The sequence below is a fragment of the Tenrec ecaudatus genome, chromosome 11 (genome assembly GCF_050624435.1).
Source record: "Tenrec ecaudatus isolate mTenEca1 chromosome 11, mTenEca1.hap1, whole genome shotgun sequence".
Taxonomy (NCBI): Eukaryota; Metazoa; Chordata; class Mammalia; order Afrosoricida; family Tenrecidae; genus Tenrec; species Tenrec ecaudatus.
In genome coordinates, this window is record NC_134540.1 from 68,193,647 (window position 1) to 68,216,688 (window position 23,042).

A 23,042-nucleotide genomic window follows, 5' to 3' on the forward strand; every position below is an offset into this window, starting at 1 on the left:
AGTGCCACTGAGACAGGAAAGAGAACAGAGCTCAAAGTGGTTTGTCAGGAAAGATTCTGACGCTCGCTGTTGAGTGTAGAGCCGCTTAAAAAATGCAAGAAGTAATGAAGTAAAAGAACCGAAAAGAAAGTTTCAAAGGGCAATTTGAGAAGACAAAGTATTATATTGAAATGTGAAAAGACCTGGAGCTTAAATCATAAAGGATGAACATACTCAATGTCTTTAAAGAACTGATAAAAAGAAACGATATTTGAGTCTTGAGTTATAATATTGAAGGATTTCATGGGCAAAATACTGAACAGAGCATGAAGCATCAAAAGTAGATGGGAGGGAGCACACAGCGTCGCTGTGCCATGAAGAACTGGTGGACATGCTGCCATTTCAATAGGTAGCATATGACCAAGAACCAGTGGTACTGAAGGAAGAAGTCCAAAGTATCCTGAAGGTATTAGTAAAAAGCAAGGCTCTAGAAATTGATGGGATTCTGGTAAGCTGATGAAGCACTGGAAGCATTCATTTGCCTATGCCAAGAAATCTGGAAACCTGGCTAACTGGAAGAGGTCGATATCTGATTTCTTTACCCATTTCAAAAGAGGTGTCCAAACGAAAGACTGCAATTATCAAATAACAGTATGAGTATCACATGCAAATACAGTTTTCCTGAAGCTCTTTCAACAATGGTTGCAATAGTACATTGACAGGGAGCTCCTAGAAATTCAAGGTGGACTCAGAAGTGGATTTGCATGAAGGATGTCTTTACTGATATCAGGTGGATCTTAACTTGAAGCAGAGAATACCAGGAAAGTATTTGCGTGTATTTTATTGACTATGCAAAGGCATTAGATCATAACAAACTAGATGACATTCCAAAGAACGTTAATTTCAGGTCTTTATTGTGCTCATGTGGAACCTGTGCATTCATCAAGAGATAGTCGTTTGTACAGAACAAGGGGAAACTGGGTAGTTTAAAATCAGAAAAGGTGTGTGTCAGTGTTGGATCCTTTCCCCATACTTGTTTAATCTGTATGCTGAGCAGAACATAGGAGAAACTAGACTATATGAAGAAGAACATGACATCAGGAATGGAGGAAGGCATGTTAGCCTGCACTGTGCTGACGACCTGACTTACTAAAAGTGAGGAGGACTTAGAGCACTTGTTGGTGAGGATCTGTGCCGGGAGGAGACCAGCCGGTCAGCGTGCGGGCAGCACTGATGGAACACACAACTTTCCTCTAGTTCTGTAATGTCCGCCCCCCTACTCACTATCATGATCCCAATTCTACCTTACAAATCCAGCTAGACCAGAGATGTACATGGGTACAGATAAGAGCTGGGAACACAGGGAATCCAGGACAGATAGATCCCTCAGGACCAATAATGACAGCAATACCAGAAGGGAAAGGTTGGGGAAAATGGGGGACTGATCACAATGATCTACATAGAACCCCCTCCCTAGGGGACAGAGAACAGAAAAAGTGGGTGAAGGAAGACATCGGACAGTGTAAGACATGAAAAAACAATAATGTATAAATTATCAAGGGTTCTTGAGGGAAGGTGGGTGGGGAAAGGAGGGAAAAAATGAGCTGATAGCAAGGGCTTAAGTGGAGAGCAAATGTTTTGAGAATGATGAGGGCAACAAATGTACAAATGCGCTTTACACAATGGATGGATGTATGGATTGTGATAAGAGTTGTATGAGCCCCCAATAAAATGATTTTTAAAAAAAGCACATCAAGAAGAAAGACATGCCAGTGTTGCCAGGTGTTACAGAGTATGGCAGTCACTACTGGGTTTTTAGGGCGGTCCTTGGTGACAGCCTGAGCAGTTCAGACTCTCAAGAGTGAAGTGAGGGTGGAAAGTCAGTAGGAACTGCACAAGTAAACACCGCTACCTACAGGATTTGATGGCATGTTCCTGAGCATGAATTTAAGAGATACAAAACTTGCTAGACAGAGTGTCTTGGCCAAGTGTGAGTTTTGATTTTGCTCAACTTTATTTAGGAAAAAGACGTCTTTGTGAAATTTTGTCCTTAAATAACTCAGTGTTTGGAGGAAAAACAATGGGACCGACAGTTCCGGGGGGACTTGGGATAGGGGAAGGTGGGGGGTAAAGAAGTGGTGTTAACAAACCCAGGGATAAGGGAGCAACATGGGATGCAAATTGGTGGTGAGGTGGGTGTGAGAGGCCTGATAGGGAAATGATCAAGGATAAGTTTACGTAAAGAAGAGGTATAGCTGTGACCCAGGTAGGGACAGAGCATGGTAGTGGGGCAGGAGGAAAGTCAAGGGAAATAGAGGAAAGAGCTAGGAGGCAAAGGGCATTTATAGAGGTCTAGACAAAGACATGTACATGCAAATATATATACGAAATAGATTTATGTGCCTATATTTATAGGTTTAGTATTAAGGTGGCGGAAGGACATTGGGCCTCTACTCAAGCACTCCCTCAATGCATGAATACTTTCTTCTATTAAATTGGCATTCTATGATACTCACCCTCCCGACACAACCGCTGAAGCCAAAACGGGTTAACAAGCAAATGTGGTGAAGAAAGCTGATGGTGCTCGGCTATCAAAAGAGATAGCGTCTGGGGTCTTAAAGGCTTGAAGATAAACAAACGGCCATCTAGCTCAGAAGTAACAAAGCCCACATGGAAGAACACACCAGCCTGTGTGATCACATGGTTCTGAAGGGATCAGTTATCAGGCATCAAAGAACAAAAAATCATATAATTGGCTGCACACCTCCATGATACAATCACTGAGGACAAACGGTTGCATAATCAAATGTGGTGAAGAAAGCTGATGGTGCCCAGCTATCAAAAGAGACAGTGTCTGGGGTCTTAAAGGCTTGAAGGTGAACAAGTGGCCATCTAGCTCAGAAGCAACAAAGCCCACATGGAGGAAGCACACCAACCTGTCCGATCACGAGGTGTCAAAGGGTTCAGGTATAAGGCATCATAAAAAAAAAAAATCTTACCATAGTGAATGAAGGGGGAAGTGCAGAGTGGAGACCCAAAGCCCATTTGTCGGCCACTGGAGATCCCCTTGAAGAGGGGTCTAGGAGAGGAGATGAGTCAGTCAGTGTGTGATGTAGCACCGATGAAAAATACAGCTTTCCTCCAGTTCCTAATGCTCCCCGACCCCCCCCCTCCAACTATCATCCAAATCTACCTTGCAAGTCTGGATAGAGCAGAGGTTGTACACTGGTGCAGATAGGAGCTGGAGGCACAGGGAATCCAGGGTGGATGATACCTTCAGGACCAGGGGTGTGAGGGGCGATACTGGGAGAGTAGAGGGTGAGAGGGTTGGAAAGAGGGAACCGATTACAAGGATCTACATGTGACCCCCTCCCTGGGGGACGGACAACAGAAAAGGGTGTGACGGGAGACGCCAGATAGGGCAAGATATGACAAAATAATAATTTATAAATGATCAAGGGCTCATGAGGGAGGGGGAGCAGGGAGGGAGGGGAAAAAAGAGGACTTGATGCAAAGGGCTTAAGTGGAGAGCAAATGCTTTGAAAATGATGAGGGCAAAGAATGTACAGATGTGCTTTATACAATTGATGTATTTATGGATTGTGATAGAGTTGTATGAGTCCCTAATAAAATGTTAAAAAATATGTAAAAAAAACCTCAGTGCTTGTATCTCACCATGTAATATGATTTTACACCCATCCAAGGACTAATATCTTTAATATCATCTAATAGTTCATCTTCATGTTTTCGTGCTCTTAGTGTAAGAATAGAATTGTCATCCATCAATTCTCTTAGAAATGTTTTTCTTTGCTCTTTTTTAATCTTCAAGTTATTGTTTGACCCAGGTAGTTTTTAGATATTCTGCAGAGTATTCTCAAAGACTTTAATCAAAGTTACTGTGGTTGATACCTGGGTTGATGCTGACAATTGCTTTTTCAAATGAACAATTGCAGGGAGAAAAATTCACAGGCCTCAAAAGTTTTCATTACATCTGACTTATGCGGGCAAAAGTTCTTGTGCTTTTTAGTAGAATCTCAGCTCCAGTTACGGTAAGAACATGTATTTTTCTATTGATTCTTTATGAGTAATGTAGGCTGGCTTTTGCTTTTTTCTTGTAGAGCAGACTTAAACTGAGAAATAATTTTCATATCAATATTGACTTGGTTAAATGCACAATTCACTTATTTTTAAAGAACTATGCAGCTGTGTTGCTGTCACCAGTCTAGTTGTAGAACATCTCTGTCATCCCCAAGAAGGTCTCTTGGTGCCCATTTGCAGTCAGTCTTTGTTCCCAGGCAACCAGTCATCTACCTTATGTTTTCATAGAATTGCCTTTTGTGAAACATTTTATATAAATAGATTTATACCATATGTATTTGTTTTGCGTCTAGCTTCTTTCACTTAGCATAATGTGTGTAAAGATCCACTATGTTATATAAAATGTACGAGTACTTTATTCCTTTCTGTATTGTGTAGTATTCCGTTGTTTTATCTGCGCTATATTGTGAGTCCATTCATAAGTGGGTGGGCATTTGGTTTGTTTAACCATTGTGATAACCATTGTGAATGAAGATGCAATGAACATTTTAGCCACAATGTTGGTGCTGATATATGGGCCTCCCGCGACACCCAAAGGGGATTGGTCCCAGGACCCCTTGCGCATACCCAAATCCGTGGATGCTCGTGCTCTTGCTCTAAAGTGGCATCATATCTTCACACAATCTGCGTCTACTTTACATAGTCTGGAGATTATTTATTTATACTACCTGGCTATATAACTAGCCCTTCAAGCTCCCCTAGCCCTGGAGGGGTTGCTGTGGACGCGTCATTGCTTCCCTCCCTCCTCTGGCCTATCTCTGATCTGCAGGGGGTTGCGCACAGAGGCAGAACCCACAGATGCTGAGGGTCAACTGTGTGGTTGCATTTTTCTTGGATAGCTACGTAGGAGCAGAACTCTTGGGCCGAATGGTACATTTATGTGTAACAGTTTAGCAAACTGACATCATTTCTCAAATAGGCGGCACTACTTTGTCTTTCCAACAGCAATGATAAAGACTCTGCTTTCTTTATATTTTCAACAATTTCAGATACTGATGCTCACTCTGATTCTAGTCATCTCAGTGGACATGTAGGGTTCTTTTTTATTTTTTACTGTTAGGTACCTGTTTTACTGGTGTGTGTGTGTGTGTGTGTGGAGGTGTTTCCGGAAATAAAACCCCGAAAAGCTGCTAGACAAATTCTAAAAGAGCTGTAACACATGTAGGGCTATTTTATTGTAGTTTTAATTTGCATTTTCCTAATTACTTACGATGTTGAATACATTCAAATGTGCTTATTAGCCATTTATCTCTTAGTGAAATGTCTAATCAAATCTTTTATCCATTTTTTCCCTTTTATTTTGAATTAATTACAGAATAAAGGAAGTTGAAAAATAGCGCCCTTAATGTAGCCTGCACTCTTTTCTCCCAAGGGGTAACAGCTTACATTACTAAAATCAGGAAATTAATATCACTATAATTCATATACCTTATTCATACTTTGTCAGGTAGAGATGAACCCACTTATTTGTGTATGTCAATGGTTACGATTTTCGCATGTGTGTACATTTGTGTAAACACCGCAATCAAGATAGGGAATTTTGCCATTACCTCCGAGATTTCCCTCAGACCATCTATCCCCTTTGCTATACTCTATTCCTCTCCCCCGCATTCCCTAATGATGGCAACTACTAATCTATTTGTCATCTCTATAATTTTGTCATTTAAGAATCCTATATATATGCTAATTATGTTTTGTAACAATTTTTGTAACAATTTCACTGGTACAATTCACATATCATACATTTCAATAGTTCAGTCACATTCATAAGAGTTTATAACCATCACCACCATGAATTCCAAGATATTCCTCCTTGTACTCATTGTTAGCTTTCCATTTCTCTTCAACCTCCTTTGCTGTGTGTGTCCCTTTGGAAGTATTAATCCAGTTGTCTCTGTAGGTTTACCTAGTCAGAGTTTCATATGCAGAAAAACATACAAAATTAAAACGAAACACAAACGGCTCAACCACAACAGAATTAAGCAGTGTAAGCCCTCTATTGAAAATAAAGCAGAAAATTTTAAAAATTGGAACATACTTTGTATCAAGAGGGCGATCAATGACAAGGTGTCACATTTTAACCTAACTACACGGGTAGTAATCCACCCTACAATGTATTCTTTCTGATAACAAGGCCTTCCCCATCCACGGTCTGTAGTTAGAAGGATTCACCAGAGACTTCATCTGCATGGGGGACCCTGCAAATGGGTTTTGGGCTTTCACTGTCATCCACAGCCTTCTGCAAATTGGTTGCTCAGAATCTAAGTTCTATAACTGCTCCCTACTTGGGTTTGGTTTTTATTATTTATAGTTCTTGGATCACATAGGCTGTGCTTCTCACTTAGGTGGCAGTTTGTTTTAAGACAAGCCTATAAGACTCCAGACACTATTCTTTGCGGTAGCCGGGCACCATCTGCTTTCTTCACTACATTTTGCTGTAGCACTCATGTCTTCAATGTTCATTTAGTGAGGGTAGATATTGAACTGGGCTATGTCATAAGAATTAATTGTTCTTAAATGTGGGCTATAATTAAATGTGAGCACAAAATGCATTCATCTGTCTGTAGTTTATATATGTCCCTGGTTCACTTTAAAGGCATCAATATTGTTTTGTTGAAGGACATAAATCAGCCTCAGAGGGCATATGGTAGTTCTGTTGATATACTATTAATTTAGCCAATGGTATAGAACTTAAAACACTGTCAAGGAAAAGAAAGTATACATGCAAAAAAAAAAAAGAAGAAGAAAGTAAACATGTATAGGACATTTTTTAGACCAAAATACATCAATTGTTGATTTTTATAGAGTAATAGCTTAGGGCCTAGACACTGCACAAACAATGAGGGTCGGAAGTAGAGTAAAACTTTCAATAATGCTCTTTCACAAAAGTAGACCTGGACTAACCATGTCCTAAAAAGGCTGAGAGTATGGAAAGAGCACATATACGGTAGGCATTGATTGGGCACCCTCAAGGCAAGAATTTCAAACCAAAGTTCAGTGAGTCCTTGTACATAGCCTTGTGATCGTAGCTGTCTACTTCCTCTCACTGGGGACTTGGGCCCATGGGAGCATTTCAGTTCCTTTCATCAGCTGTCGGTGTGCTTAAGGAAAATTCCAGTTTGCTTAGTGGGATCCAATCGAATCTTAGTGGTGTGTGTATGCAGAATGTTGTACACCTTGAAGTGACCGAGTCTAAAGTCCTGATTGTCTGTAGTACACAACCTGGGCCAGCAAGGGTTGAATAAAAACTAGGTCTTAAGTGCTCAATTCGAGACTTTGTGAAGTTGTCTTTTTACACTCAGCATAATGTCTTTGAGATCCTTAAAGTGTGTTGCATGTGCCAATAATTTGCTTACTTTCCTATTTTACTATATAGCTGTGTGAAATTTCAAGAGAGTAATGATAAAACCCAGCTTATCTTTGGCTCCGTCACCAACATACAGGCCAAGGATGCAGCACCTGTAGAGGTAAATGTGGGCACAATGATTAAGGAGTTAAAAATCATATTTCATCAGTTTTTTCAATAGAAAATTTTTAATTTTGCCCATATGAAAACATGATTTTCTTGTTCTCTAGAAAATAGACACCATGCTGGTCCTGGAAGGCAGTGGAAACCTGGTGCTGTACACAGGAGTGGTTCGGGTAAGGATCTGTGATCTGACTGCTTTACATAATGGCGTTGTTCAGTGCCAGGCCCAGAGAGTGAAACACTGCATGGTCCTCTTCCATCCTCACGGTCTCTGCTGTGTCTGAGCCCACTGTTATGGAGGGTCTTCCTCTCTTTGGCCAGCCTTCTACTTTACAACGTATAATGTCCTTCTTCAGGGTCTGCTTCCTCCTGATAACGTGCTCTGAGTATACGAGGCACAGTTTTATCATCTTCACGTTGAAAGAACATCCTGCCTACCCTTTGTCTATGACAAATTAATTATTTTTCTTCTGGAAGTTCCTGATATATTCAGTATTCTTCACCACCACGATAATTAACATGCATCCGGGTTTCTTTAGTCGTCTTTATTGTCTGGCTTCTGCATACACGTGAGGCAATTGGAAATACCATGGCTTAGATCAGGTACACCTTAGTTCTCAAAGTAGCATCTTTGCTTTTCAATAACCTCTTTGCTCTTAAAGAGGACATTTATAGCAGATTTACCAATTACAATACATCGTCGGTTTGATTTTTGACTATTTATGGGTGTTGTTTGTGGATCCATGTAAAATGAAATCCTTAAGAATTTATTCTTTTCTTTCTCACGATGCTGCTTATTGGTCTAGTTGTGAGGATTTTGTTTCCTTTAGTTGAAGTGTAATTCATACTGATAAAAACGGAGTCTTTGATCTTACTAAGTTCTGTAGGGCTTTTTTGCTGTCAGCAAGCATATTTATGTCATTTGCACATTTTGTTGAAATGATTGCTTCTTGATCTGTCTACAGGTTCTAAATGAGAGCAATTAAGGTTTCTGAAATTGCCATTCTTTCCACTGGTATCCATAATATGTCATAAGATACCCATTCAAATGCTTTTGCATAGTTAGTAAAATACAGGTAAACATGTTTCTGGTATTCTCTGCTCTCACCCAAGATTCATGTTATATCTGTAGCGGTATCTTTCCTTCTATATCCTTTGCTTTTTCCTTTTTTACAAAAGCTTATTCTTAAATGTAGAGCAGGCTCTAAGACAGCACTTCATCCTGCCTCTAGGTGCAACCGATGTTACAACAAGGAATCCAGATGTTTACGCAGGGACAGAAACAAGGCTCACCATTGCCTCAGATGCTGCTGACTGTTGGCAGATTTCTTCATTCTGCCTGTGGCCAGGCGCCCTTCCCCTCCACCTCTGCTTTGAGCTCCTTGGGGTTCTTTGCTCTGTCTCTGCTTGAAAGCGTGAGCTTCCTTGTGCATTTCCTTGGTCTGCTTCTTGGGCTGCTTTTGGGGCCTTTTGTCACCTTGTGACCTGACGTGGCTCCTGCTGCCCCTTCCCAGACCTCCCTGTATCCTTTTCTACATCCAGTTTGCATACTTTCTAGCAGCGCGTCTCCATTAACGTAACTATTTAAATCTGTGATTGCATTCACTGGTAGGTTATGTTTTCAATGTAAAAGTCCTAGTGCATGCTTTGTTACACTTAATACCTACAGATTCCATTGTGTCGTGTGGAACTATAGATGGTGCAGTTTTTTTTTTTTTTTTTAACAATTTATTGGGGCTCATACAATTCTTATCACAGTTCATACATATACATACATCAATTGTATAAAGCACATCTGTACAGTCTTTGCCCTAATCATTTTTTTCTCCTCTTTTCTTTTTTTTACATTTTATTAGGGACTCATACAACTCTTATCACAATCCATACATATACATACATCAATTGTATAAAGCACATCCATACATTCCCTGCCCCAATCATTCTCAAGGCATTTGCTCTCCACTCAAGCCCCTTGCATCAGGTCCTCTTTTTTTTTTTCCCCTCCCTCCCCTTTCCCCCCTCCCTCATGTGCCCTTGGTAATTTGTACATCGTTATTTTGTCGTATCTTGCCCTATCCGGAGTCTCCCTTCCCCCCTTCTCTGCTGTCCCTCTCCCAGGGAAGAGGTCACATGTGGATCCTTGTAATGGGTTCCCCCTTTCCAACCCACTCGCCCTCCACTCTCCCAGCATCGTCCCTCACACCCTTGGTCCTGAAGGTATCATCCACCCTGGATTCCCTGTACCTCCAGCCCTCATATGTACCAGTGTACAGCCTCTGTCCTATCCAGCCCTGCAAGGTAGAATTCGGATCATGGTAGTTGGGGGGAGGAAGCATCCAGGATCTGGGGGAAAGCTGTGTTCTTCATCGGTACTACCTCACACCCTAATTAACCCATCTCCTCTCCTAAACCCCTCTATGAGGGGCTCTCCATTGGCCGACACTTGGGCCTTGGGTCTCCACTCTGCACTTCCCCCTTCATTTAATATGGTATATATATACATATATACATATACACACATATACACATACATACACACTTATATCTTTTTTTTTTTTGCATGATGCCTTATACCTGGTCCCTTGGCACCTCGTGAGCGCACTGTCCGGTGTGCTTCTTCCATGTGCGCTTTTTTTGCTTCTGAGCTAGATGGCCGCTTGTTCACCTTCAAGCCTTTAAGACCCCAGACACTATCTCTTTTGATAGCCGGGCACCATCAGCTTTCTTCACCACATTTGCTTATGCACCCATTTGTCTTCAGCAATCCTATCATGGAGGTGTGTAGTCAATGATATGATTTTTTGTTCTTTGATGCCTGGTAACTGATCCCTTCGGGACCACTCGATCACACAGGCTGGTGTATTCTTCCATGTGGACTTTGTTGCTTCTGAGCTAGATGGCCGCTTGTTTATCTTCAAGCCTTTAAGACCACAGTCACTATCTCTTTTGATAGCCGGGCAGATGGTGCAGTTTTAAGAATGCTTTTAATTTCAATTGTTCATTGGTAATATATAGAAGTACAATTGATTTAGGTACCCCTTTCTTGCCTTATAGCATGAGCTAGGATTTTTAGTCTTACGCTGAATAGGACTAATGAAAGTGTTTATTCTTATTGCCTTCCAAGTATTAGGGGAAAGCATATTCAGTCTTTTATCATGTTATCTGTAGTAGTATTTTTTGGTAGATATCCTTTATGAGATGTAAGAAGGTTTTCTGTATTATTCATTTGCTTAGAATGCATTCTCATTAGTGTAGCTTGAGTCTAATCAAATTACTTTTCCTCGTCTTTACACATGATCCTGTAGGTTTTGTGTTGATCCAGTGAATCATGCCAATTGATTTTCATTGTTCAAATGGCCTTACATTACTCGATTATACCACCCTGTGGCATATTGTGTTATCTATTTATATACTGTTGGATTCACTGTGTTCGTGGATTGTTAAAGACTTCTAATGTTAGTTTTCTTATAGTTAGGGAACATAATTTATATAACTTTAATTACTTTAAGCCTGTTTCAGTTTGTCTCATATCAGAATATGGTTTGTTTAGGTGAGTGTTCTGTATACTTGAAAGCAATATGTATTTTGGCATTACTGGGCGGAAAATTTTATAAATGTCAATTTGGTTGATAGTATTGTTTGTTTAAGTTTTATTCATTCTTGGCAATTTCTGTTTACTATTTGTCTTAGTACCTGAGAGGACGTTTTAATGCTCCATCTATAATTATTGATTTGTCTGTGCCATCGTTGGATATGAATGATATTAACTCTTGATTTTTTGGTACACATTCTCTCAATTTAAAGGCACTGCTCTATTCCTAGATTACAGATACTGAATTTTAAATTAAAAGCAAAAAGTTGTCAGCATTATGTTTTATTAAAAGCTTTTTCTGTATTATATGAACTGATATGGTCAGGTACTTTTTTTTAGAATTAAGATTCTTCAAATAGTTTGTGGGAAAACGGTTTGGTAGTGTACTTTTTGAATTTGATAGTGTACTTTTTGAAGCTCCCTTATAAAAACTGGGCACTGGTGGCATAGTGGTTACATGTTAGCCCTATAATACCGAGCGTGATGTTTTCGTAACATTTAATTAAAATATATACATTAAGATATATATTGATAACTACCTATGAATGTAAAGAATAAAAACAAAAACAAATTTTGTTCCTGAAATTAAAAATTCAGGCATTATAGGGTTAGGCTGTGAACCACATAGTTGGCTCTGTGGGAGAAAGAAGCTTTCTACTCCATCATAAAGAGTTACAGTCTCAGAAACCTACAGGGACAGTTCTACCCTGATCTGTAGAGTCGCTAAGAGTCAGCATGGACTGGATGACAGTGCGTATAGTTTTATAAAAAGTAATATGATTTGTCTTCTTTGTATTGCTCAAAGGTGGGAAAGGTTTTTATTCCAGGCCTGCCAGCGCCGTCCTTGACAATGTCCAGCGTGATGCCTCGGCCCAGCACTCCCCTTGACAGTGCTAGTACTCCTAAGCCTCTTAGTAAACTACTGGGATCCCTAGATGAGGTAAGAAATGCATTAGGCGATGTCAGGAACTAATATGGCGTTAGAGATGCTTCAGTAAACAGTTCTTTTCATGATTAACTTTGTTGCTCCGTTGTAAAAATGTCAAAATTGTAAGCCTTGCTAATACCTCACCAGGAAATGTCTTCAAACACAAATGGTCTAGCAAACCTATATCGATCTCTCTGGTGATTATTTGAGGCATTTTTTGAAAATGCTGCATAAGATAAAAATGATATTCTTTTGCATGTAGATCTCACAGTAGATGTATTGTCTACACAAAAAATTCTAATTTAAAGTCGACTATTAATGCCTGTGAAAGAGGAACAACAGGTACCAGAGACAAATGATTGCAAGATGCACATTGATGGGATGATGTGGCAGAACTGAAGCTCATCTCAGAGCGGTGTGGCTGACTTAGTTTGGACCTCAAGGATAAGCAGACTTATCCATCTGCGGGTAGAAAGGGGAGTCAGGGAGAAAAAGAACCACAGAGGCATGAAGGACACAGAGTACAAAACACTTTCATGCATAATTCATATTCTACCTCCTTGTTCACAAGTGAAGGACTGAATGAATCCGTGGAATGAATGCACACTTATACAAGTGCAAGTTGTCTTTTATGTGAGGTAGGCATGAGGAAGGGGTCATGATAACTAATGGTTTTGAGAATTTTCATAAGAACTGTTTATAAATTTAATTTCTAGGGAAACTTTAAGGAGTTCAGGTGATGTTGTAGGTTAAAGGTTGAACTCCTAACCCCCAGGTCAGCAGTTTGAACCCACCAGGTAGAAAAGAGGGAGAAAGCTGAGGCTTTCTGCTCCCATTAAGATTTATAGCCTTAGAAACCCACACAGACAGTTCTACTCTAGTCTATAGGGTTGCAATTGACTAAATAGCAGCCTGTTTGGTTCGGTTTTTGGTTAGTGAAAAATTAAGGGAGACACTATTATGAGCCCGATTTTACAAATAAAGTCAGGTATGGAAGTTGCTTGTCTAAGGATAGACAACTAAGGATGTAACAGAGCAGAAGTGTTTTTACTGGAAGAAATGGTGAAAAGGAAATTCTTATTCTGCATGCAGTGACCAGGATCCAACAGGTTTGTAAGGGAGATGTAGTGAGGATAGCACCTGTGTTTTAAGAAGACAGGATTGGTCATGGAATAATCTTCCAAGTGTGGCGGTTTGTGCCAGTGTAAGCTGTGCTAAGGAGTGACACAGGGCCCTGGAGAAGCAGAGATGATGCCCTGTCAGCTGAATGGTTTTGAGCGGGCTGGGAAGAGAGAATGTGGAATAAGTGTCCGTTTTCCGAGTGCACTGGTAAATGCCCGTACTCACCAAGGTAGGAGGCTAGAGAAGGAGCTGGTCTGTTCCTGTGTGGGGCAGTTCAAAGTGAAGGTTTGATATTAGCGTGTGTCTAAGTGCTGGGTTTCTTTAGTCCGTGTGCAGTGAATGGTCTTCTCACATTTAGATCAGGACCTCTGACAACGTTCAGAAGGGAAACTGGAGAAGCATCAGAGAGCTTTGAGTGATTTGAAAGCAGGTGTTCCCATCTTTCTTAGAATTCCAGAAGTGCTTAGTCAATATCTTTGTGCCAGCCTTGGAATCATAGCGAGGCCATTCTCTGTCACACTGGCTCGCTGATGGCTCTCCCATTTCCCCAGAAAATTATGCTTTTCTGCATAGAGCGAGGACCACCAGTAGAGGTGATTTTTTCCTGACAGCTTTTGGAGTAGAAGTTGGAACATAATAAATACATCTCAAGTGTGACTGACTTCCAGCATTGGTAGGATCTTCACTTAGAGGTGGTCTATAAATGGAATAACAGTGCTTGAATACAAAAGGGTGTGTGATTATTACTAGAGATCCAAAAGGGGAGGCATTTACATGTAATTAGAATCAAAAATCGTTTAACGTTTTGTGTGCCTGTCACAATTGAGCAAGTAAGTATTATTCTTATATTTTCATCATCAACACTTGCCTTGAGGTGAAATGCCACGAGATTGCCTGTCTCTTGGTTTTCCTTTCTCTCTGAGGCCTTAGTTCCTCAGGTTTCAGTTTACATGTGTGACCTGGTGATACTGCGACAAGGGCTGCTGCCTTCTCTTCTTCCTCTTAGCCAGGGCACTGTCAGCATGTCCATGTACTCCCCACCCCACAATTATAAATGCCCCGAGTGGGAAAAACAGTAGAAGAATGTGGCCCACTTACTTGGGGTTCCATTCGCTCTTAGAACCTTGGCTCCCAGGTCCAAGTTGCTTCTAGTTTTCCTGTCATTACTCAGATGCAGCTTTGGTGTTTTATCTTCCTTTCCCATTTCCCGTGAGAGCCCCGGTCTGCTTCAAACTGCTTTATTATAGTGGATCAGAAGTCTTCCAACTATAAATTTTAAAATATATATAGTTATTAGTTACACCATATGCAAAAACAGACAACCTCTGAAATCAATTTCTTAAAGAATATTTGTGTTTTATTTATGACTTTTTACAGGTGGTTCTGTTGTCCCCAGTTCCAGAACTAAGGGATTCTTCGAAACTTCATGATTCTCTTTATAATGAGGATTGTACTTTCCAACAGCTTGGTACATACATTCATTCTGTAAGAGACCCTGTCCACAACAGAGTAACATTAGTAAGTATAATTTTTAAAGATTAAGTAGCTTCCCATGTAATATGGATGTGAGTTTAAATCTGAGAGAATGCAGAATTGTTTGAAAATTGCAATAGGCGTGAAGGCATTTCTCATAATTTTTAAAATCACTTGTAATGTGCCATTTTAAAGTGATTCTGCTTAATTATTTTAAAGTTTACTATGATGTTTACTGAAAACAAAAGTTTTTAATCGATTAAATTGTATGTTGATGTGATTATTATCCTTTCATTAAGGTAAATCTCCTTAAAACCATTTAAAAAATAGCAGCAAAAAGTCTTTTGTTAAAAAATTTTTTAAAAAGTATTTTGTTAGTTATGATTACTCTTAAGATCTTTGCAAAATTGGACAGTTTAAAAAAGATTAAAAGTTTTGAAAATTAATAAAAAGTAAGCCCATTACAATTTTTTAATATTAGGGTATGTCCAGTTCTATTGGCAAACTTGTTTGGTTTTCATGAATTGAATTTTGTTAAATAGTCTTGTAAAGCATTTAAACCCTTCATAAGTAATGAAAGATTTAGAACACATAAACGCTGTTTATCTTCTTTGTTTCCATTCACTCTGTCAGGAATTGAGTAACGGCTCCATGGTCCGGATCACTGTTCCTGAAATTGCCACCTCTGAATTAGGTATACTGAGGGTCACACTTGACTTCTGGGTGTTCTCATTTTGGAGCAATTGCTGATGTATCTTACCAGTTGGGACGTACAGCTTTGCAGTTTTAAAATCCACGAGGTGGACATTTTCACTATGCAAAGAAGCTGTTGGGAGCTAGGGGAGCACTTGGTGATGACCACTCCATGTTTGTGTAAGGCTGGTCCACGTGAACGGTGTGCGGATTCTCCTGCTCTGAGATTTCTTACGTTGAAGAATGGCACCTAGACTACACGCACCTGCCTCTTGTTAAGAAAATTTGAGAAACAAAGGCTTTTAAAAACACCTCATTGCCGTCAAGTCGATTTCTATTTACATTACCCCATGTTGTCTTAATTTATGTTCTCTATTTACCTCTCTGGGTTCCAGTATCCATTGCATTGGCAACACGGAAGTCACAGGCAAAGTTCATGTTAAAGGGAAGAGGTCGTTTGGTGGGAGTTAGGGACTTGGCTAGAAGAGCCACTTTAAATCATTCACTGCCCCTGAAGATCCTATAGAGCAGAGAAGAACTGATCTATAGGGTTTTCACTGCTGCACATTTTTCTGAATATGGATTCCTTCACCTTTCTTTGGTAGCATGGTTAGTAGATTTGAACCAGCATATTTGATGATGTTACTCAATTGTTAGATCAGTTGAAGACTTAACGTTCTTGCCTTAATTCTTGCTTCAAACAGTGCAGACATGTTTGCAAGCAATTACATTTGTCCTGCCGAAAGAAATTGCCGTTCAGATGCTTGTCAAGTGGTACAATGTTCACAGTGCACCAGGAGGACCCAGTTACCACTCAGAATGGAATTTATTTGTGACTTGTCTCATGAACCTGATGGGCTATAACACAGACCGCTTAGCATGGACCAGGAATGTAAGCATCCCTATTTGTTTTACGTCCTGAGTTACTCTGTTATTAATGTAACATTTGTGTGCTTGGTATTAGAACGTCCAAACCATTTTAATCTTCTAAACACAAACCGAACCCATTTTCTTTTTTTTTCTTCTTTAATCATTTTATTGGGGCTCGTGCAGCTCTTACCATAATCCATCCATCCATCCATCCATTGTTTCAAGCACATTTGTACATTTGTTGCCATTATCATTTCCAAAACATTTTGTTTCTACTTGAGCCCTTGGTATCAGCTCATTTTTTTCCTTCTTTCCCCCACACTTCTTCCCTCATGAACCCTTGATAATTTGTAACTTATTATTATTTTTTAATGTCTCCCTTCACCTGTTTTTCTGTTGTCTGTCCCCCTGGGAGGGGGTTATATATAGATCATTGTGATCAATTCCCCCTTTTCCCCTTAACCTTCCCCTTCCCCTCCTGGTATCGCTACTATCATTATTGGTCCTGAGGATTCCCTGTGTTTCCAGCTCTTATCTGTACTTGTGTCCATGCTCTGGTCTAGCCGGATTTGTAAGGTCGAATTGGGATCATGATAGGGAGAGCACGGGGCGTGGGGAGGGGGAGCAAGCATTAAAGAACTAGAGGAAAGTTTTATGTTTCATCTGCTATATTGCACCATGACTGGCTCATCTCACAGCGACCTTTCTGATAGGGGATGTCTAGTTGCCTACAGATGGGTTTTGGGTCTCCACTCTGCACTCCCCCTCATTCACATTGATAAGATTTTTTGTTCTGGGTCTTTAATGGCTAATAACTGATTCCATCGACAACTCATTATCACACAGGGTGGTGTGCTTCTTCCATGTGGACTTTGTTTCTTCTCAGGTAGATGGCCACTTGATTATCTTCAAGCCTTTAATACCCCAGACACTATATCTTTTGATAGCCAGGCATGATCAGCTTTCTTCACATTTGCTATGCACCCATGTTGTCTTCAGTGATCGTGTTGGGAAGGTGAGCATCACAGAATGCCAGGTTATTAGAACACAGCGTTCTTGCATTGAGGGAGAACTTGAGTAGAGGCCCAATGTCCATCTGCTACCTTGATACTTAATATCTAAATGCATGTACATGGATCTATTTCCCTATTGCTATATATAAATATATTTACATATGTACATACCTGTATTTAGACTTCTATAAATGCCCTTTGCCTCCTAGTTCTTTCCTCTATTTCCTTTTACTTTCCTCCTGTCCCACTATTATGCTCGGCCTTCATTCGGATTTCAGTAATTCCTCTTAGTTACATTGCCCTTGATCAAGCCCTACCAGGCGTCCTACGCCCTCCTTGCCATTAATTTTAGATTTGCTTGTTTTTCCTTTGTACCTGGGTTTGTTAACACCCACCTCTTCTCCTCTACCTCTCCCCTGAACCTTTGGTCTTGTTTGGATTGTTTATCCCATCGATCTTATCTTGATAGACATGCAGAAACAATAATAAGCACAAAAACAAGGCAAAACAAAACAACAAAAGGAAACCATAAAACCAAATACCATCACCACCAACAAAAAAATGACACCTCCCCCCAAAAAGGAAAGAAAAACCTATAAATAGTTCCAGGTCTGTTTGTTGACCTTTAGGAGTGTTTTCCTGTGAGTCTAATGGGGTGCTATGCTCTGGTCCCCAAGTCTATTTTTGGTATTTCCTGGGGACTTCATTGCTCTGTTCCCCATGCTGTTCCATTGCACGCCCTTAGTGTTTTGCCCCATTGCGGGGTGGTCAGATTAGGCACATTTCCCACACTGTGCCTCCAGTGTGTCCCTCATAACACTGCGGATCAGTGAGGGACATCATGTCTAGTGGTGGGGCTGGCCTTATGGTCCTCTCCGTGCATTGGTTTGTCTGAGCTGGAATATCGTCCTTGGGGCTTGGTTGGCCAGGATGTGCTCCACTGTGTCTCCTTCCCTCTTCGCCAAACCCATTTCATCGAGTTGATTTGAACTCATGCTGATGGCACAGGACAAAGCAGAACTGCCCCATAGGGTTTCCAAGGCAGATGGGAAACAGCCTGTCCCCTCAGATGGGTTCGAACTGCTGACCTTTCACTTAGCAGCCAAGTGCTTAAGCAGTGCCCCGCCAGGTCTCCTTGCTTTACTAAGAGGCACACCTCCCCAGAGATGACCTTCCTCTCCTGGGGGAAGATAAGCTCTTCCTCTCTTGCAGGTCGTCATGCACATGCTGCCTCAGTGTGGCCTGCCCTGCCCTGTTCCTTCTGACCCAAACACATGCTGTCACTTTCATTTAACTGCAATGCGTCATATTTTGTACTAAGTACTGTGTGAATTCCTCCTCTCCCGCTGTGATGATTATGTAGACTCTATTTGGGCGGGGGTTTCCTCCTCTGAGGGAGAGATGGTTTTTTAAGAATTGTTCTGTTATGCCATGTAAAGGTGTTGCCCACTGCAAAATCCTAGAGAAAAATCTTACTGGGAAGATAAGGGATACTTTTCTTATTCTGAATAGTTACATGGGAATTATCCTCAGATTTCATTCTTTCTCAATATGAAAAGATTGAGCCCCTGTGGGGGAGGGCTCGGGTGGGGGGGATCTGAGGCTCTCTATAGTATGAGTAAGCCCACTTCAGCTTTTTATAGCTTTTGTGTCTTCCTGTCCTGCGGAACTTGCTGCAGCCCAGTCTGTCACAGAACCAGTGCTGTCTCCTGCTCCCATTAAACAGGGATGACTGAGCACCATCTTCTTTTGGTGAAAAAGTGCATGGTTTTCTGATGTACGTAGAACGCAGTAGTCTTGAAGGACCAAAGAAATTAGTTCTTGAGATCAAGTTAAACTTTTGTTGCATTTTGCATTCATATCAAAGATCCTTAACAAATGGTTTTCATTTTGCTTTGTCCCCAGTTACCCTCTGGTTTAATTTAAATAATTGAAGCAAACAGTGAGTACATGTTTTTGCCAATAACTAGTTATATTGCTATTGGCATTTCTTTGGCCAGAAGGTGCATTAAATGAGGGCACTGCATTAGATGCTTACCCCTCCCCTTTTGCTGTGATGTTCTTCGAAGAGTTGTGTTTGGTTAACTTAACATGTCTCTGGAATGTTCATGGTTTTTCTCAGTAGATCTTGAACCCTTCTGTCAGCCAGGCATGATGCCAGACTCAGATACACTCTAGGCAAGACAGTTCCTCTCATCTTGGGATTAACTAGCAAGAAAGACAAGTATTTTTACATGTAGGTTACGATAGACTAGGGGCATGGTTCTACAGAATCACCTAAGAGACTGGTTAATCTGAACAATTCTAAAAGAATGAAAATATAGCAGAGTCACACAGGTCACAAAAGGAAGGTTGTCTCAGACCATGACTGCTGCTCTTTCCCATAACTCTGGAACTGTGACTGCCAACTGTGGCAGGAACATTCTGACTGTGGGGCTCAGACGTAGTATCTCTGTGTAAGTTTGCGAGTGTGTGACACTGTAGGCGAGGTGTTCAGTAGATGTCTTTTTCTAATGTTGGGTTAGCTTTGGGTTCATTCTTTGTCAATATGCCTACCCCTCACCGCGTTACTAAAGTGCTATAGCCGGTGTTATCACAGGAGGAGGAGGGCAAGGAAACCTCCCTGACAGTCCTCACAGGCACAGGCTCTGCACTCGGTCCTCTGCAAACCCCTGCCAACAGGCCAGTGCAGCTCAGAACGACCTTGCACGGCAGAGAAAGCTGCCCGTGGGTTTTTGAGGCTGTGATCTTCATGGAAGCAGACTGCTACGTCTTTCTCCCTTGAAGCGACTGGTGGTTTTCAACTGCTGTCTTTTTGGTTAGCCCCCATCTGTTTTAACCACTGCACACTATCAGGGATCCTTCGACATTCTCCTAGACCCTTTTTAGATACTGTTTTATTTAGTCTTTACAATATTTTGTTGGAAAAACATCTGTGTCATGATTTTCCAAATTAAAAATAATTTTTGTGGTTTTCCTATATAATAGTTGGGACTGATTCTTGAGCCCTTTAAATTGATCAGTGGACAGTGGTAAATTTACACTGTTTTGTCTTCTCTTTTGGGATTTTTCAGTTTGACTTTGAAGGATCACTTTCCCCAGTCATCGCACCCAAAAAAGCGAGGCCCTCTGAGACTGGATCTGATGACGTGAGTGTTACTGCTTCTGCTGCTGTAAATTCATTTGTGATTATCTGTAGTCAGCTCCCACTTTCGTGGTGTTCGTGTTGAATTCCCTTACTATTTTGAACACTGCTTGCTTTACTGTTGAGCAATGGCTCTTTTGACAAGTGCAATGTTTTCTGTGGTCATATATGCACTTCTGCTCTCAGGGATCTTTTAAAAGTTACCATTGTCTTTTTGGACCATTGGCATGATCTGCTGACACGTGAACTGTTGCTGCCTGGCTTTAGTTTTGGTGCATTGGCAGTGGGTGACCTAAGGTGGCTTTATTTACTATTTCCATGCAATACGTCTTTAGACTCTTAACGTTTATCAGGTTCCATGAGTGTATCCCTGTGGAGCCTCTGCCCTAATTTTTAAAAGTTAGGATATAGTTCACCTAAAATGAAATGCTCAGATCTTCAGTTTGATCTGTTCTGACAAATGCATATTTATGTAACCCATGTCCATACCCCTATCAAGACAGAGTCTTTCTGGGCCTCCTAGCCAATGACGGGTACGGACTGAGTTGCGCCCTAGCCACCTAAGACAGACGGAACTCCCTGAAGGATGGTCACTGCACGCCGTACCCCCCTTTTTTCTAATAATGTAAGGGAGGGGGAGATGTTGGGAACCGGACATAATCAACCTGACAAAACCGACTCCATACTGTCTGCCCTGCAGGGCTAAAGCCACTTCACCTCAACCTTATCTTATCCTGACAAACACCAGATGGCCCACCTTTGTTTACTCCAGCACCAGACATTACAACGTAGATTTGTGTCTCCCTACCTTGTGTGCTCTATACTCCCTCCCTTCCTTTTTTTACTTTCCCTTGGAATTCCTTTGTTTGCCTCACCCTTTAAAAAGAGGCTTGTGTAGCAATAGAGACCTTGACAAGAAAAAAAAAAAAAAAAGACAGAGTCTTTCCATCACTCCAGAGAGCTTTGTACCTGTTTCAATCATTCTCTATCTTTGTTCCCTAAAGCAGTCAGATTTCTGTCACCTTGTGTTAGTTTTTCAGTTCTACAAGTTGACATAATTGAGATACTATGGTGTTATATGTAATCTTTGATAGAAAGTTACTTTCTGTCAGCCTAATGTTTTTGAGATTTCTCCCTGTTGCTGCAGATTATAAAGCAATTAGCTTCATTTTATTGCGTCGGATACCTATACTTGTTTGTTTACTCATTTTCTGCGGATGGGTATCTAGACTATTTCCATTTTTACTATTATGAATAAGCTACTACCAACATTCTTTTTCAACTCTTTGGAGTTAGTATTTCCATTTTTAAAAAGATGAATAGCTGGCAATGAAATTGTTGGGTTATTGCTGGTAGTTTTAAGAAGCTTCCAGGCATGTTCCCAAATTGGTGTCCCAGTTTATGCTCTGGCCAGCGGTATATAAGTGTTCCTCTTGTTCTGTATTCTTGCCAACATTTTCTGTTGTAAGTCTTTCTCAGTGTATAACCATCTGACTGTGTGAACAGTCATTTCTTTTATAAAAAACCCACTGCATCTGTCCAGGTGTCAACTCCAGAGGGAGAACTGAGTAGAACTGCCCCCAGGGTGTCTAATGCTGGAAGTTCGACGGGGGCATACCAGCACCTCTTTCTTCTGAGGAGTAGGTCGGGGTTCAAACTGCTGACCGTTCAGTGAAGCCAGGCGCTCTAACCACTGTGCCATCAAATCTTCTAGTTTGCCTCCTAGAAATAATCATTTCTTTTCCCTGATAACTACTGGTAGTAAGCACCTTTTCTTGCACTTACCTTGTATTTTTTTTTGGAAATGAAAAATCTTTATTTTCAGTTGCTTTTTAAAACTCATCACTGAGCAGTAGAAATTCTTGTCATATGCATGTGTTGTGTGTGAATCCTTACGTGGCTTAACAGTACCTTCTGAACACAGCTTTTTAATTTTGATTGTCCAATTTTTCAGGTTTTTTGTTATGGCTAGTTTTTCTTGTATTTAATCTGAGTTTTTAAAGCTTAGGATAGCACACATTATTAAGTCCTAGGAAAGCACTAGTAAGTTCTAAAATTGGCATAGACCATATTCTCCGAACATTGTGGAATAAACCATAAGTAAAAACCAAAGTACATCTAATATTAGAAAGCATAGTACTGTCAGTCTGAATATAAAGTTAAATTGATTATTAGATAATATTACTAGCTTAGCATTTTAAAAATATACAAAGATAGGAATACCATCTGACGTGTGAACTGCTTTGATCAAAACACGTCTGGTGGTCATTTACTGCATCTGTTTGTACTTTGCATATTTCATTCATTCCTTTGGACTTCGTAAAACATAACTTCAGATGTTCTTATATTTTCTGTCTTCATTCCTCTCTAATTATGGAATTTGCCCCAGAAAGGTGCTTCCTTAAGAGGGCATGACTAGATTTTTAAAGATGGTTTGTCCTAATGTTTATCACCGACATCTGGAAATTGCTTGGCTGTTTTATGCAAGAGGGCTTCAAAAAAATGGTGGGAAATAGAATGGAAAGACGATGGAGCTTCTCCGTGCACTCTTTGAAGCCCACACTCCCACAGTAAAACTTGTGAAAGCCAGGCTGATGTAAAGTGGAAACCTGTCAAGAAGGAAATCCCAAAGACTTTTCCCTGACAGAGCGACAGCAAAG

The 23,042-nt window shown here is 40.6% G+C and overlaps 1 protein-coding gene and 1 pseudogene across 2 annotated transcripts in view; one reads left to right on the plus strand and one right to left on the minus strand.

Annotated features, from left to right (window-relative positions):
- The window catches only part of ANAPC1 (anaphase promoting complex subunit 1), a 100,156-nt gene that overhangs the window by 14,120 nt on the left and 62,994 nt on the right, over positions 1 to 23,042 (plus strand). Inside the window, exons 11-18 of one of the 2 annotated variants that reach the window (XM_075563140.1) lie at positions 3,933 to 4,028; positions 7,454 to 7,544; positions 7,654 to 7,719; positions 11,944 to 12,078; positions 14,566 to 14,706; positions 15,295 to 15,355; positions 16,059 to 16,246; positions 20,312 to 20,386. In XM_075563140.1, coding sequence (XP_075419255.1) covers positions 3,933 to 4,028; positions 7,454 to 7,544; positions 7,654 to 7,719; positions 11,944 to 12,078; positions 14,566 to 14,706; positions 15,295 to 15,355; positions 16,059 to 16,246; positions 20,312 to 20,386 — 853 coding nt within the window. The remainder of the gene's footprint in view (positions 1 to 3,932; positions 4,029 to 7,453; positions 7,545 to 7,653; positions 7,720 to 11,943; positions 12,079 to 14,565; positions 14,707 to 15,294; positions 15,356 to 16,058; positions 16,247 to 20,311; positions 20,387 to 23,042) is intronic. The other variant, XM_075563141.1, reaches the window with a different exon arrangement.
- On the minus strand, positions 5,173 to 5,238 carry LOC142461967 (U7 small nuclear RNA; annotated as a pseudogene).